This window comes from Suncus etruscus, chromosome 20 (assembly GCF_024139225.1).
Source record: "Suncus etruscus isolate mSunEtr1 chromosome 20, mSunEtr1.pri.cur, whole genome shotgun sequence".
Classification (NCBI taxonomy): Eukaryota; Metazoa; Chordata; class Mammalia; order Eulipotyphla; family Soricidae; genus Suncus; species Suncus etruscus.
The window spans coordinates 31,876,826-31,892,350 of NC_064867.1; the positions used below are offsets into that span (position 1 = coordinate 31,876,826).

Sequence of the window (15,525 nt, forward strand, 5' to 3'; positions counted from 1 at the left end):
TTTGTTTTTGGGCCACACCCAGCGGTGCTCAGGGGTTAGTCCTGGCTGTCTGCTCAGAAATAGCTCCTGGCAGGCACGGGGGACCATATGGGACACCGGGATTCGAACCAATCACCTTTGGTCCTGGATCGGCTGCTTGCAAGGCAAACGTTGCTGTGCTATCTCTCCGGGCCCTAATTTTTTATTTTTAATTATGAGAACAATGATGCAAAGAGGACAAGGTAAAGTTACAGTAAAAGAACAATCTCCCATAAACAGAGTTCTCAAAAGAAATCCCCTTGCTGACGCCTAAATATTGAACTTACAGTAAAAAAAACATTAAGAAAAATAAGGCAGGGGCTGGAGAGATAGCATGGAGGTAAAGCGTTTGCCTTTCATGCAAGAGGTCATCGGTTCGAATCCCAGCATCCCATATGGTCCCCTGTGCCTGCCAGGAGCAATTTCTGAGCATGGAGCCAGGAGTAACCCCTGAGCACTGCCGGGTGTGACCCAAAAACCACAAAAAAAAAAAAAAAGAAAAAAGAAAAATAAGGCAGAACCCATGTACAATTACTTTGTCCACAAGTCCCCAGATTGTAGTACATTGTAACATTTCTTAGCAGTACACAAAGCAACCTAAAGCCATGAGATTTATGTGACTCCTTAACTTTGAAGGCATAGTATTTTTATATATTCATGCACATACATATTAGTTTAAGTTAACATCAAAAGTTTAAGAGGGTTTTTTTTAAGGGTTAGTCAAAAGGGCACAGTAAAAACGGTGTTAGAGTGGCAAATATTGTTTGCATAGGCTTACCAAAATATGGGGGTCATAGAAAGGAATAGCCTTGGCTATTGTATTCTAAATACAAGGAGACCACTACCCCTGAAGTTTCCTGGCATAAGACCAACTCTAGGCTCCAGGCAAACTAGTTTATTCAATCCAAGTCATTGTCTGTAGTGCCAATACAGTTTTATTTTTCACGCAGTCCTATTGTTGGCATCAGGTTTCTGTATTAAAGATCCTGGAATCTGCACATCCTACATTGAAGTCAGGCTGGTGTGGAGTATCCTCTAGTTTCACCTCACAATTAAGGGGCAATACAGAAAGCCCTGTCCAGTAAGCAGGTCATTGTTCTTGTTAAGTCTTCTCAGTGTTAAGGGAAGTCTCTTTTGAGTAGATAGATGTCAGAGCAGCTGTAGGGTCTTCCCTGGTAGCGGATTGCCTCCAGGTGATGTTATAGACAACCTTGGATGTTTTGTAGATGTCTTCTCTAGATCAGGGGTGAATGGAGAATGCCCATTCTTCTGAGGCCTGTGCCAGGTCTTTATGTCAATGTTCAGGGTGTAGGGTCCCATTGCACTACAAGATTTGTGTATTCCCATCTCTATTAGATAAGAACTTATTGGTATGTATAGTATTTTTCCGTTTTAGTGTGCCTAAGCAAACAAGAAATAAAGCCACGTGATGTTATCTGAGTATATGGGGGCGTAAGAACACGTCCAACAATACCCATGACTTGATTCAAACATAAGCATTAAACTGAGGGATTCTTCCACACCAAATTCCATATTGAACAGTTCACAAAGAGAAGATTAAAAAAAGGGGGGGGGGATCGTCACTGTATAAGAAAATATTCAGCAAAAGTTATAGCTGTCAAAGAAAACACCCATAAAATGTTGAAAAGACATACATGTCCTTTTTATGCCTTTTGGGATAGTTGGGTGGGTGTTAACTCCAGGGCACCACTTTGGTCTGTGACTTAGGATTCTACAGTACTTAAGTTAGAAAGGGTAAATGAGGAGTAATGATGATAGGGGTTAAGGAAGTTAAAGAGAAAAATGATCTTTTGTAGGTGTGCAAAAGAGCAGAGTAAAAAAATGGACATTCTGCATACATAAAAACATAATTCAATGATAGTGAGTACTATTAATGTATCTTGAATATATAGACTGGAAAGAGATTACCAGTGACTTCAAGAAGCTGGGAGGCCAGAAGTTCGAAGCCCCACCCAGACCCTCCCTAAGGAGCCGAATGGATAATGGGGGAAAGCCTAGGGTATCTTCAAGTTCCGCCAAGGGGCCCAACTCACCGGCTTGCCCAGGCATGTGGCCTGGGGAAGCCCTGGAGATCTGGAGCAAGGCAGTAGAGGGGTGCTGGGGTTACCCAAGTCCCGCACCGCCCCCCCCCCAGGCCTGGTTAAGAAGGCCTCCGGCATGGCGGAGGCCTGCCGAACCCCATGCTGCTAGACTTCCCGAGAATTTTTTTAATGGCCACTAATTTAATTGAAGATCTCTGTGTATGCTGATTTCCTTTTCTCTCCTTGCTTTTAAGCTACTCTTTTCTTTGATTACAATAATAATTGTAATAATTTTATTACATTATTATTTTTATATACATCTTTTTTCATTTATACTACTTGGAGTTTATTGAGTTTTTTTGTATGTGTACAGCCATGTCTTTCATCAAATTTGGGGAGTTTATTCCATTTTTATTTCTCTTTCCATTTTGACTCATTCTGTTACTTACGCCAGTCCCTAATTTCACAGATTCTTTCTGCACTGTCCTCTTCCATGCCTCTGGAATGCTCACTCTGTGCATGTTGGTATTTCTCATGGGTCTCACAACTCCCGAAGTATTACCAATTTTTCTTCTGTTTCCTTTCTGCTCCTCAGATTGGATGTGCGGCTGAAATTTTCGTTTCAGCTATTACACTCTTCAACTCCAAAATCTCTAGATGGTTACTTTTAGTAACTTTTAGCTGTTTGTTGACTTTTACTCTTGGTGGTGGGGGATGTGAAGAGATGGGGTGGGGACCCCATAACTGTCTGTGTTCAGGGTCTTACCCCTGGCTCTGTGCTAAGGGATCACTACTGGAAGTGCTCAAGGGACCATATGTGATGCATGGGATTAAACCCAGGGCAATGTGCAAGGCAAGCACCATGCCTACAATACTATCTCTCTAGCCCTGTTGGCATCTTATCTTTGTTTTCTTTTTCACTTCATTTATTGATTGATTGGCTGCTCAGGGGTCACTTCTGGCTCTGCACTCAGAAATCACCCCAGGCCAGCTGGTGAACCATATGGGATGCCGGGAATCAAATCGGGTCCCTCTCGGATCAGCCGCATGCAAGGCAAAGGTCCTACTACTGTGCCATCTCTCTGGCCCGGCATCTCTTCTTTGATAGTCCACTATTCTCTTGGCTTTCTTTAATTCTTTATTCATAATACCTATTGGTACTTGTAATATATTTAAGATAGCTGTAGTAGTAGTAGCCTGTCTACTAAATCTAATACTTGGATTTCTTCAAGGAAGTTTCTATTCATTTTCCTTCGTGAATTAGTCATATTTTCTGTTGTTATTTTTATTATTTTTATTTTGGGGGTATACCTGGCAGTGCTCAGGGTTTATTTCTGACTGTACTCAGGAGTTAATCCTGGCAGTGTTTGGGGATGTCAGGGTCTAATGGAATGTCAGGGGTCTATTCAAGCTTGGCCAAGTACAAGGCAAGTTTCTACTTGCCTTTCAACTATGGCTCCAGCCGAAGCCATATTTTGTTTGTTTGTTTTGGGCCACACCCAGTAGTGCTCATGGGTTACTCTTGGATCCGCTCTCAGAAATTACTCCTGGCAGACTCAGGAACACATATGGAATGCTGGAGACCAATAGCTGTGTGCAAGGCAGATGCCCTACAATTCAGTGGTCCTCAAACTATGGCCCGCGGGCCACATATTGTATTTGTATCTGTCTTGTTTCTTCATTGCAAAATAAGGTATATGCAGTGTGCATAAGAATTCGTTCATAAGTTTTATTTTTACTATAGTCAGACCCTCCAGTGGTCTGAGGGACAGTGAACTGGCCCCCTGTTTAAAAAGTTTGAGGACCGTGCTATGGCTCCAGCTCGAGCCATATTTTCTTGTTTTACTTCATTCCTCACAAACTTTTGGTGTTGAAAACAACATTTTTAACAGTATAATGTGTTCATTCTAAAAATCAGAATTCCCCTGGGTGTGGTAGTGTTACTTGTGGTCATTTGTAATAATTTGCTTTGTGACTTTTATTTTTTCTTTTATATTTCTGGGTCACATCTGGCAGTGCTCAGGACTTCTATCTCTATACCCAAGAATTCCTCTTGGTGGACCTGGAGTTCAAATAGGTTCAGCCACATGCAAGAAAAATTCTCTACCTGTTGTTCTATATCTGGTCCCTAGTAACCTTTTTTTCCTTTTTGTTTTGTTTTGTTTTGGGACTGGTGATACTCAGGGATTATTCCTGGCTTCGCACTTAGAAATTACTCGTGGTAAATTCAGGGGACCATATGGGATGCTGGGATCAAACCCAGGTTGGCCAAGTGCAAGGTAAATGCCCTACCTGCTACACTATTACTTGGGCCCACCTAGTGACTTTTCTAAACTCTTAGTGTTAAGGCTTTTTCCCTTGTTCTCTTCAGTGGTCACTGAAGTTTCTCTCTGGTCAGCATTAAGTTCAACTGTTAAAGAGGCTCATGGATACCCAGAGTCCAGACAGAGTCATTGCCAAGTCCTTGTAGATGAAGTCACCGCTAGAGTGCCCCTTGGGTGTTTTGTATGTACCATCATATGTTGTGATGAATAGGGCCAGAAGCCTCCACACTCTGTTAATTTGGGGGAACACATCTTGCTGCATCAGGTTATTCCTGGCTCTGTCCTTAGGAATCACTCTAGGTGGTGCTCAGGGAACCATATAGGATGCTGAGAATTAAGTCTGGTCAACTGCATAAAAGACAGTTGTATGCATCCCCCACTGTACTATTGCTCTGGTCCCTCTGTGTTCATTTTTATAAATAAGAAAGTTTTAATCTTCTTAATAATAACAGATTAGTATCAATGGATAAAACTTTAAAAAAATGTATTGTGGGGCTGGAGATATAGTATGGAGGTAAAGCTTTTGCCTTGCATGCAGGACTGTGGTTCGAATCCTGGCATCCCATATGGTCCCTTGAGCCTGCCAGGAGCGATTTCTGAGCATAGAGCCAGGAGTAACCCCTGAGCACAGCTGGGTGTGACCCAAAAACCAAAAAAAAACCAAAAATATGTATTGTGTAGTTTTGGTGATCAAGCCTATTTCTCACAGATACAAGGCAAATGTTGTACAACTGGTTTACATCCCATTTCAGAAAAATGTTAACAAGTGAATTACTGGCCTTGGTGTTATTCAGGATAATGTTTGTAATCCTAACCTTCACCCAGAGTTTCTCTAGGAACCTATGTCCCTATGTCTACTTATGTCTCTACTTTGGGCCTCTCTTCTCCTTCATTCACATTGTAGGGCCTCCTATTTCATGATCAGTACATAGTGAATATAGTTTCTGCTCAACCCATTATGCAAGTTGTTTTTTTTTTTAAATAATAGGAGGAAGGGCCAGAGAGATAGCATGAAGGTAGGGTGTTTGCCTTGCCTGCAGAAGGATGGGAGTTCAAATCCTGGCATCCCATATGGTCCCCCAAGCCTGCCAGGAGCGATTTCTGAGTGTAGAGCCAGGAGTAACCCCTGAGCACTGCCAGGTGTGGCCCCCCCCCAAAAAAAACACAAAAATAACAGGAGGGTTATTCAAATAAGACAGAAGCCAGAGTAATTGTACAGCAGGTAGAGAGGGCATTTAGCTTATACACGTCTGACCCATGTTCAGGTTCTGGCATCCCATGTGGTCCCCCGAGCTTGCGAGGAGTGATCCATGAATGCAGAGCCAGAAGTCATCTCTGAGCACTTCCGGTTATGGCCCCCCAAAGCAACAAATAAAAATAACAGTGTTGAGAACTAAAGATGCCACAAAAGGTGAACTGCAAGGTAACATATGTGAATGTACAGAAGTTAGAGTGAGGTGGGTGTTGGAAGGAAGGTCAGGGGGAGAAGTATTGTGGCAAAAGGACTTAAAAACCAGAAAGTTGGGGGCCAAAGAGATAGCACAGAGGTAGGACATTTGCCTTACACGCACACGATCCAGAATGAACGGTGGTTTGTATCCGGCATCCCATATGGTCCCCAAGCCTGCCAGGAGTGATTTCTGAATGCAGAGCCAGGAGGAACCCCTGAGCACTGCCAGGTGTGACTCAAACTCCAAAACCAAAACAAAACAAAAAACCAGAAGGTTGCAGAGGTGATTTGTATCAAGGGGCATAGAAGGTGAGAAAATGAATTCTGGGGTAAGCGCCTGGAGATGACAATTGGGCCAGCAGTAAGAGCAGCACCAACTCAGACTCTGCAGCTGGAGCAGAAGGAGGGGAACACATGTGTGAATGTGCGGGAGAAGTGAGCAAGGTCTGGAGCCTGGGCAGCAACTGGAAGAACCTGCAGGTGGGGAATGTGTTGCCCAGAGCAAAGACTGCAGTGCGATACCTTCTGTATCTTTTTTTGTTTGTTTGTTTTTGGGTCACACCCGGTGATGCTCAGGGGTTACTCCTGGCTCTGTGCTCAGAAATGCCCCTGTCAGGCTCGGGAACCATATGGGATGCAGGGATTCGAACCACTGTCCATCTGGATCAGCTGCATGCAAGGCAAACACCCTACCACTGTGCTATCTCTCCGGCCCACCTTCTGCATCTTGTATGCTGAGCAGACAGGAAAAAGCTGTGTTGACTTCAAAGCTGAGTGGCCAAGTTCTTTTCTCCCATCTTGCAGCTCAGAAGAAACCGAGGCCATGAGGCAAGGGCAGCCCTGAGCACTGCCTGCAGATGCAGGGCCAAGCTGACACTGTGCCTACTCTGCTTTTCTCACCCTCTCACTTGCCCCCCCAGAAGCAAGGTCTCAGAAGTGGCCACCCCCACTAAGTGGGTGTCCTCACTGTCCCACTGCCCGCTGGTGCTGCGGAGGATCCTTCGCAAGGAGGACACCCGGGGAGGCTGCAAGTGCCTGGGGAAGCCGCCACAAGTGTCCGACGTGGAGCTGGAGTGTTTCCTGTCTGTGTCCCGTGACCCCAGCCAGGTGCTGGTCTTTGGGATCATCTCAAGCCTGAACCCCAGTACGGCCGAGCTGCAGTGGTTGTTGGAATCGCTCTACAGTCAACAGCAGCAGGGCCGGGCTTCACCCTGCATACAGGTGGGGCCTAGGACCCGGGTCAGTGGGGGACTAAGTGGGCCCTCTCTTTTCTCCATACATCTCCACCTTGAATCCCTCCTCTCCCTCTGCTTCCTCCTCCTGTCCCCCATCAAGCTTGGGGTCTTCGCTGACCCTGGAATCAAGGCCAGGATACTGTCCTTTTCTGCCATGCAACAGGTTATGGGCAGCCTGGAGGGTTTGGGTACAAGTGACGCCCCCACTGAGGATCTGATATCTGGAGACGGGGCCAAAGGCCTGCTAACCTCTCCCCAGGCCAGGCCCCAGATGTGTCTCAGTCAAAGGATCAGTCTTGACCTCAGATCCTTAGATTTGGAAATCTACAGCTCCAGGAGTCCAGGGGTGTCCCCCCAGGACAGGGGTGGGGTGAGGATATAGGGCCTAGTGGTTGAAGTCTCCAGGGCTGATCAGTCAGTGTGCTGGGAGCTCCCTTCCACTTGGTACCTGCTGGAGGACCCCCTGATCTTGAGTCATAGCTGTCCCCCGTCAGGTAAGCACAGTTATGCAAGCAATGGACATCCTGCCAGACTCTTCTTCCCTGTCTTCCTTTGGACACAGACCCCACCTGCCTTGACTTAGACCCAAACTCTAGCAGGTTTTGTGAGCCTCAGCTCAGACCCCAAAGACACAGGCTAACTTCACCCAGAAAGCCAGCTTGCAATTTCGTTCAAGTCAGTGAGAACTTCCCAAGGCCCCATCTGTGCCCATGTGCAAGCAGAGACACAGGCCCTGCCCATGCCTGTGGGAGCTAGGGGCGTCCCAAGCTCGGGTTCTTGGTCCCTAGAGCACATCAGTGCAGCCTGAGCTACAAGTAGGGAGTGGCATGGACAGAGGCAGAGGCCCCTGAGCTGTAGTTAAGAGTCCAGGACTCAGTCTGGGTTCATGTTCTAAAAGCAACAGCTGGAAGGGTGACTGGAGGCACCTGAACGAAAAGCAGACTCAACAGAAATGCCATGAAAAATGGGGGCGGGGGGGGAGGGTACAGCCTCTCTCTGGGTGGACCAGGACTTCAGATATATAGGTCTGTGTCTATAAATTGAATGGTTTATTTCTCCCACCCTCGCCCTGTAAATTGAATGTTTTTAATAACAATGTTGAGGACATGCCCAGAGGGAAACATGTGTCTATTGTGTGTATGTTTATGCGTGTCTATGTGTTCTTATGTATATTGGTCTGGGAACATATACATGCTTAGTATGTGTGCCCATGAATGCATGCATTTGTATATGTTTTTCCACGTGTGTGTGTGTGTGTGTGTGTGTGTGTGTGTGTGTGTTCAGGGTGCCAAGGTACTCAGGTTTTTGCCTTTAGATTTTAGGCTTCCCTTAGTCAGAGGAGCCAACTGAATCCTGAGGACCCTGTGTGTCAGGGCAGGGACTGTCACTTGGTGCAGACAATTGTCACTGACAGAGCCCTGAGTGGAATGAGAACTTTCTCAGGGTGGATCACAGGAAGTGCCCACAGAAGACCCACAGAGCAGGAGTTGGGGGTGTTATGTGTGGCTTTGGGACTCAGTGGGACCCCGGCTGGCTAAAAATGTAGAGATCCAGATGTGCTATGGCACAGGGCAAGGCCCTGGTACCTCTATGTCTCCGCAGTGCTGGCGTGACCCTTACCGCCTGCTGTTCTATGATCTGAATGGGCCCCTGCAGATGGACCCTCCCCTGATGATGAAAAAGTACTCAGTGGTACAGGGAATGATCCTGGTGAGTATTCGTGGAATCCCCATTGGCCAAGAAGGCAAGGCTGGAGCATGGCCTCCCACCCTGTCCCAGCCTCAGCCCCAGCCTAGAGACTCCACAATTCTATATCACTAGGTTTTTTGGGGTGTGTGTGTGTTTTGGGCATACCCAATGTTGCTCAGTGCTTACTCTTGGCTCTGCACTCAGGAATCACTCCTGAGTGAGGGTTTGGGGGACAATATGGGATGCCAAGGGCTAGGTTGGGCACATGCAAAGCAAGCAGCCTACCTGCTCCAGTTTCTGCCTCACTAGTTCTGATGTTACTCAAAGTAAAAGCAGTGGACCACGGAGCCCTCACAACTGCTGTTCCAAGGCCCCATGTCAGTCAGTGCCCATGTGGCAGTGACATGCTGAGGCCTGCACCCCACTTTCTTCCTATCTGCCCACAGATGTTCGCATCCGGGAAGCTGCTTTATGGGGGCTGCATTTTGAATGGCTATGGGGTGAGCCGCCAGAACCTGCTGAAACAGATCTTCCGCACTCGCCAAGATGGCAAGATGGGTTACTTCTTGCCCGACGACTATAAATTCAAGTAAAGCTGGTGGGGGGAGAGGGAAAGGGATGCTGGGAGATGCTTGGAGCTCAGCATTCAGCCATTGTTTCCATGGTGGGCTCTGTGAGTGCAAGGAGCAGGCATAGTATGGGGGTGCAGAGCACAGGCTGTGGGGGGGCTTTGGGGAGGGGAGTTTCTTCATTTGTTGAGGAAGAGCCCTCTCAGACTACGAGGAGCCCCAGGCTTTGGGGAGTCTAATGGCCTCTTGTTCTCTAGTCCTCACTTCTGTCACCTTTCAAATGAGAGTGTTAGTAGTCACCTGATGAGGAAGTGAGAACCTGGATGGGAGATGGGGAAAGAACTTCATAAACTTTGGGTCGGAGCAATATAGCACAGTAGGCAGGGAGTTTGCTTTGCGTATACCTTACTCAGGTTCGATCCCCGACATCCCATGTAGTTCCCCAAGCCCATCAGGAGTGATCCCTGAGCACAGAGCCAGGAATAAGCCTTGAGCACTGCCAGGGGTGGCTCAAAAACAGTACCAACATTCATTTTTTTTAATGAACAAAACCTATGGAGCAAAGCTAGGAAAAGCATCTTCTAACTGCAGCGGTGAACTGGCCTGGCAGGGACCCACTTGTACCCAGTCTGGCAGGCCCCATTCCCACCAGATTTGCCCCTGGCCTGTCCACTTCCAATTCTCAGAGGTACTTGCCCAGAACTTCCTGGAAGATTCTTGGGGTGCTCTGTTCTCACACTAGCCCAGCCTGAGGAAGCCTTGACCTGAGGAAGGGCTACTGTATCCCCGGGACTCAAGAGGGAACCTGTCCCGAGTATGTGTAAAGCTTTGATCACAGTTCCCTCACCCCATGCCACTCTCCTCCCATCCCCACTGGTCACTTCTCTCTCCTGGTACATCCCAAAAATCACTCTCTGAGACTCTTTCTGAGATTCTGCCACACTGAAGTGGGGTTTGAACTCATCTTGTTGAGATAAAGCCTCTTGAATACACACAACCTCAATGGACACATGAAGCCCTGACCATGGGGTCCATGCAGGCAGACACTATCAGGAAAGCTGCCTGGTACATAGGCCCTAGCTGGAATGATCACAGAGAACTCCTGGAATAACCCCTCTCCACTCATCCCCAGAGTAAGAACTCTATCCACCTGGATCCAGCCACCACCACCCCAGACTTCCTTCTGCCATCATGAGCTCTAGGGCAACCAAGAGGGTGTAGCCTAGTAGCAGGTGTTCAGAACTGTAGGGTTGGGCAGCGACAGGACAGGTCAGGGGAAGGTCCAGAGGGGGCCCAGGAGTGAAGAGACAAGGTCTGGCATGCAGGCCACCATCTTGGTCACAGCAGGGGCTCAGAACCAGACTCTGGTCCAGAATGAGTAAGCAGAGCAGAGCCTAGGAAGGCAGCAGAGACAAGGGGCTACCACTTGTGACCTTTTGTTGGTATCCTCCAGTGTCACACACAAACAGATTAGCTGGAATTCTGGAAGCCACATGCCCATGACAAGGGTGAGGGCCACCATGGGCCTCTGAGGGTTGTGGAAGGCCAGGCCAGGTGCTGTCTTGCTACCAATGGTTCCTTGGCTGTGACATTTCTCCTGGCATCATCCCATGTATGCATCTATGTCCCCACATGTCCCTGTATGTCCTTATGATGAAGACACCAGTTCTGTTTGGTGTGGTCTCAGCTCATCCAAGCATGCAGTGCCCTCTTTAATCCCAGTGCCACCATGTTCTGGAGTCCCCTATTGTGTGCCAGTAGGGGTGAGGATACATGATCCAATCCTTCCACTGCCTTTTCTAGTGAAAGTGGCAGCTAGGGGGTGATTGAGCTCCAGGCAAACCTGGGGAACTGATGCCTGCTCTGCCTGGCTAGACGAAGCTCTGCTTTTTGCTCTAGAAACTAGGGCATTAAAAAGGGCTACTAGGAAGCCAAAGCTATATATAGCAAAGAGGGAAGGCATTTACACTGCACATGACTTAAACCCAGGTTCTATCTCCAGCATCCCATTTAGTCCCCCAAGCCTGCCAGGAATAATTTCTGAGTGCAGATCCAGGAGTAACCCCTGAGTGCCACACCATGTGTGCTTTAAAAGCCCAAAAAAGTAATAATAATTGGGAGTGGGGGTTTTCTGGCAGGTCCCCAGCTCTGGGCCCATCCCCAGGCCCTGCTGAGTAGCCCCCTTTCCCTTGTAGCCCTTCGGTCTCCAATGTGTCCTCAGATGATCATGACACAGCCAAGAGAACGACGCAGTCTGAAGACACCCAGGGGAGCATGAGCTCGCTGATCCTGACAGAAAGGCTAGACAAGGAGTACCTGGCTGCCATGGAGAAGTAGGTGACCTCATGTGAGCCCAAGGGGCCCTGTGATGAAACCCCATAGCAGGTCCTGACATCTATGGAAGGCAGACAGTACCCACTGTGCTACAGGAATTCTTCAGAGGTTCAGACAAGCAGGAAAATGACACTAATAGCATAGAACCAGCCTTGAGGACCACACATCATCCACGCAGCCATCTCCACCCTGACCAGCATTCATTCATATCTCTCTCTCATTTGCAGAGCAAGGCCGCTGACATCACCGTCCCCGCCACCAGAAGAAGATGTAAGTCCCGTCATCAAAGTCAACAAAAAGAACGCTAAGAAGTGGTCCCTGGTCGGGCAGAAGCAGCCCATTAAGAAATGAGGTCCCCCAGGGCTGCCCAGGCCAATCTGCTCTGCCTCCAGTCCTCTCATCTTGCTCAAAAACAAAAACAAAAACAAAAACATGCCTTCAGTGCCTGGGTGAGGCAGCAGTGGGACCAGCCGGCTCTCCAAAGCCAAGGAGGGAGGGGGTGTCCTAAACACCACTGGTTCACGCCAAGGCCTGGGGAAAGTGTTTCTTTTGTGGCACGTCAAATAGGCCGGAGGGATTTTCCTGAGAAAACATCACAGCAATGGTGCCCGGCGCCCAGCTCCCTGGTATAGCCCACTCTTCAGAGGTCACAGATAGGATTGAACTGGGTTCTGTTACCCTGTCCCTGGAGAGGAAGGACTCACATTTGGGCCCTGGTGGGAAATGGGGTGAGAGGAAGAAGAGGGAGGATGGAGATTGACAGAGCCCAGTAGAGGAGAGAGACAAAAGGGGATGAGGGGGCCGGGGATGGGAAGGGAGCAAGAGGACAGGGCGAGGGCCACTGTGCCTAGCTGTCCTCATAGAAAAGAGGAGAAGGGAGGGAGACAGAGACAGAGACAGAGACAAAGAGAGAGAGAAGAGAGTGGAGGGAGGGAGGGAGAGAGAGAGAAAGAGAGAGAGAGAAAGGAGAGAGAGAGAGAGAGAGAGAGAGAGAGAGAGAGAGAGAGAGAGAGACCTTTTACAGGAAGGGCTAAGCACAGATTTTCTCAGCACATGAAGTTCCTGGGGCCATTTCCACCCCCTGTTCTCAATATGATTATGTGGGGAGAGCTGAGAACCACACCCTGCTCTTGGCATCAGGTAGTACTCTTGCTTTCAGCCTGAAATATGTACCAGGTACAAAATACCTAGAAAATATACCCATCAAAGTGCCTTCTTGTTGCATGTTGGGGCCCACAAGAGCATCTGGAATGGAGGACTCCCGGAATACCAGGGCAAACCCACACTCAGCCTCCACCTGTTCTGAGATCTTAGGTGTCCTGGATGTGAGAGAGTTGTAGGAGGACAGGAGACGTGGCTGTGTACCTGAATGAAGGTGGTTAGCTCTCGACGAAAACCCCAGATAGTGATCCGGGATGGCTGTCACACAAAATGACTAAGGAAACAGAATGTCTCCATTTCAAAGCAAAAAATGGATGAAGGATCTTTCTGAGCCTGCCTAACCTCTCTCTGCCTTCCCAGAGATTGTGTGTTGACTTGAGTTTATTATGTGTTTTCTCTAAAGTCTGAGAAACTGGGTGACACCCTCAGGCTGTCTGGTGAAAGCAGACACCTTACCTCTGAAGAAGATTCGCTCAGCTTCAATCTTGATGGATTCCCATCACGTCCAATTGATTAAAAGCCCCCCAGGTTAAAATGAAAGCATACAAGACTGAAATATAGGAATGAACAGGAACAGGAACTACCAGATAATCCAAGACTCACAAGTGTCAGCTAGAATATAAAGCAGATGTTTTCCGTGTGTGAAAACAAAAGAAAGGATGAAAAACATTAGCAAGAAATCAGACATGATTGCGCAACAGGGAGATGGGCTGGATTTCGCTTCCTGGCATGTTAGAGAGGGGTGATTCTGATACCCCAGAAAAGAAGTGAGTTTAGCCATCACCCCTAGTTTCCTGCCAGATCTCTTTTTCAGATCATGATGCAGACAAGAGAATTCAAACATATACAAGTGTTGCTGAACCGAGGGAAGAAATCAGAGTTTGGAGAGATGGCGTTGACTGGAATTAGGAAGACCCAGGGTATCAGAAGAAGGAGCCTGTAACAGATGTAGTGCCAGAAGGTTGCATGTAACTGGAAATTTCTGTGAGGGTTTGGCTGGATGTGAAATTGCACGTGCTCAGGATGAGGCATGACAGATCATCTGGCTCCAGCCAATCCAAGGTCAAGAGTTGAGTCTTTTTGCAGAATCCACAGAAAAGTCAGACTGTAGAAGCAGAGATAAATCATCTTGGAGGAAGGACTAGTTCAAACCCTCCATAGTGAAACTTCAAAACAATGATTGACAAACAATAGGGAAAAAAATAGGGTAAGTGGTTAGTTGACAGGGGTTGGGAGGAAGGGAAGACCACAAAGGGTATGAGGGGAATTGGGGGGAAAGGGTAATGGAATGATATCTTTCTTATGGGTGTGGTTACCTGACTCTGCATTTGTTAAAATTCAAAGCGTTATATATCTAAAAATGGTTTTTTTCTATATGTAAATTATACCCTAATTATTAAAAAAAATTACAAGTCTTGGAAGTATAAAATCTCAAATTTAACTGCCTGAAAATAATTTAAGACTCTTTCAAATAAAAGCCATACTATTCAACACACAACCGCATAACATTTCTGATATGTCATGAGGCACTTTAAAATGTTATCTGAGGGCGGGGCCGGGTAGGTGGCGCTGGAGGTAAGGTGTCTGCCTTGCAAGCGCTAGCCAAGGAAGGACCGAGGTTCGATCCCCCGGCATCCCATATGGTCCCCCCAAGCCAGGGGCGATTTCTGAGCACATAGCCAGGAGTAACCCCTGAGCGTCAAACGGGTGTGGCCCAAAAACCAAAAACCAAAAAAAAAAAATGTTATCTGAGGGCCCAGAGAGATAGCACAGTGGTGTTTGCCTTGCAAGCAGCCGATCCAGGACCAAAGGTGGTTGGTTTGAATCCCGGTGTCCCATATGGTCCCCCCGTGCCTGCCAGGAGCTATTTCTGAGCAGACAGCCAGGAGTGACCCCTGAGCACTGCCAGGTGTGGCCCAAAAAAACAAAAACAAAAACAAAATGTTATCTGAACAACAGGGAGGATATTTGTTTTGCATGTGACTGACCAGATTCATTCCCCAGCATCCCATATGGTTCCCCAAGCCTGCCAGGAGCGATTTCTGAGCACAGACCCAAGAGTGACTCCTGAGCACCGCTGGGTGTGGCCCAAAAATTTAAAAAAATATATTAAATGAAGCCTTTTCCATGGTGCCTGAGGCATTTGGCTGTCTGCACAGAAAACTAAACTACTCTCTCCTAGCTGCTAGAAACCCAGTGATGTGGATAATAAACACAAACTTTATGCCTGAAAGAGATGATAACCGAAGTTGCTGCTGCTGCGTTTAGGAGAGCTGCTTTGCGGTCCAAATCAGTGCTGGGAACCATAGGAAGATTTCTCTATGAAGCACAGTAGATGGTTGTTGAGTAAGGGGTGGTGCTTTTAGAGATCAAATCAACCACAATAAGCAAAGAAAGTGCAAATCTGTTTGTGGTTGCATTGTAGATATCAGTGCGAGTGTTCTCACACTTGGTCATTATAAAGAAAATGGTGGTGGACATGCCTGGATTTATTGATCCTAATAGGCCTTGGCACTGGACTCCCGAAAGAGATCACAAAATCCTCTACTTTAATCTCACTAAAAGTGATGATGTCCACCAGTGTGTTCTGAGTAAAGAAAGTAAGAAATCTTGGACATAAACACCACAACCATCTAGGAGCCAAGAATCAGCACCTTGTTACTCCACGAGTCTGGCACACAACACACACACACACACACACAC

General features: G+C 47.5%; 1 protein-coding gene across 1 annotated transcript in view; it reads left to right on the forward strand.

Annotated features, from left to right (window-relative positions):
* C20H3orf20 (chromosome 20 C3orf20 homolog) overlaps window positions 1-12,012 on the forward strand; it is a 57,738-nt gene extending 45,726 nt beyond the window's left edge. Inside the window, exons 11-15 of the mRNA XM_049766104.1 lie at window positions 6,755-7,055; window positions 8,672-8,779; window positions 9,205-9,347; window positions 11,523-11,660; window positions 11,889-12,012. Coding sequence (XP_049622061.1) covers window positions 6,755-7,055; window positions 8,672-8,779; window positions 9,205-9,347; window positions 11,523-11,660; window positions 11,889-12,012 — 814 coding nt within the window. The remainder of the gene's footprint in view (window positions 1-6,754; window positions 7,056-8,671; window positions 8,780-9,204; window positions 9,348-11,522; window positions 11,661-11,888) is intronic.
* The last annotated feature ends 3,513 nt before the right edge of the window (window positions 12,013-15,525 follow it).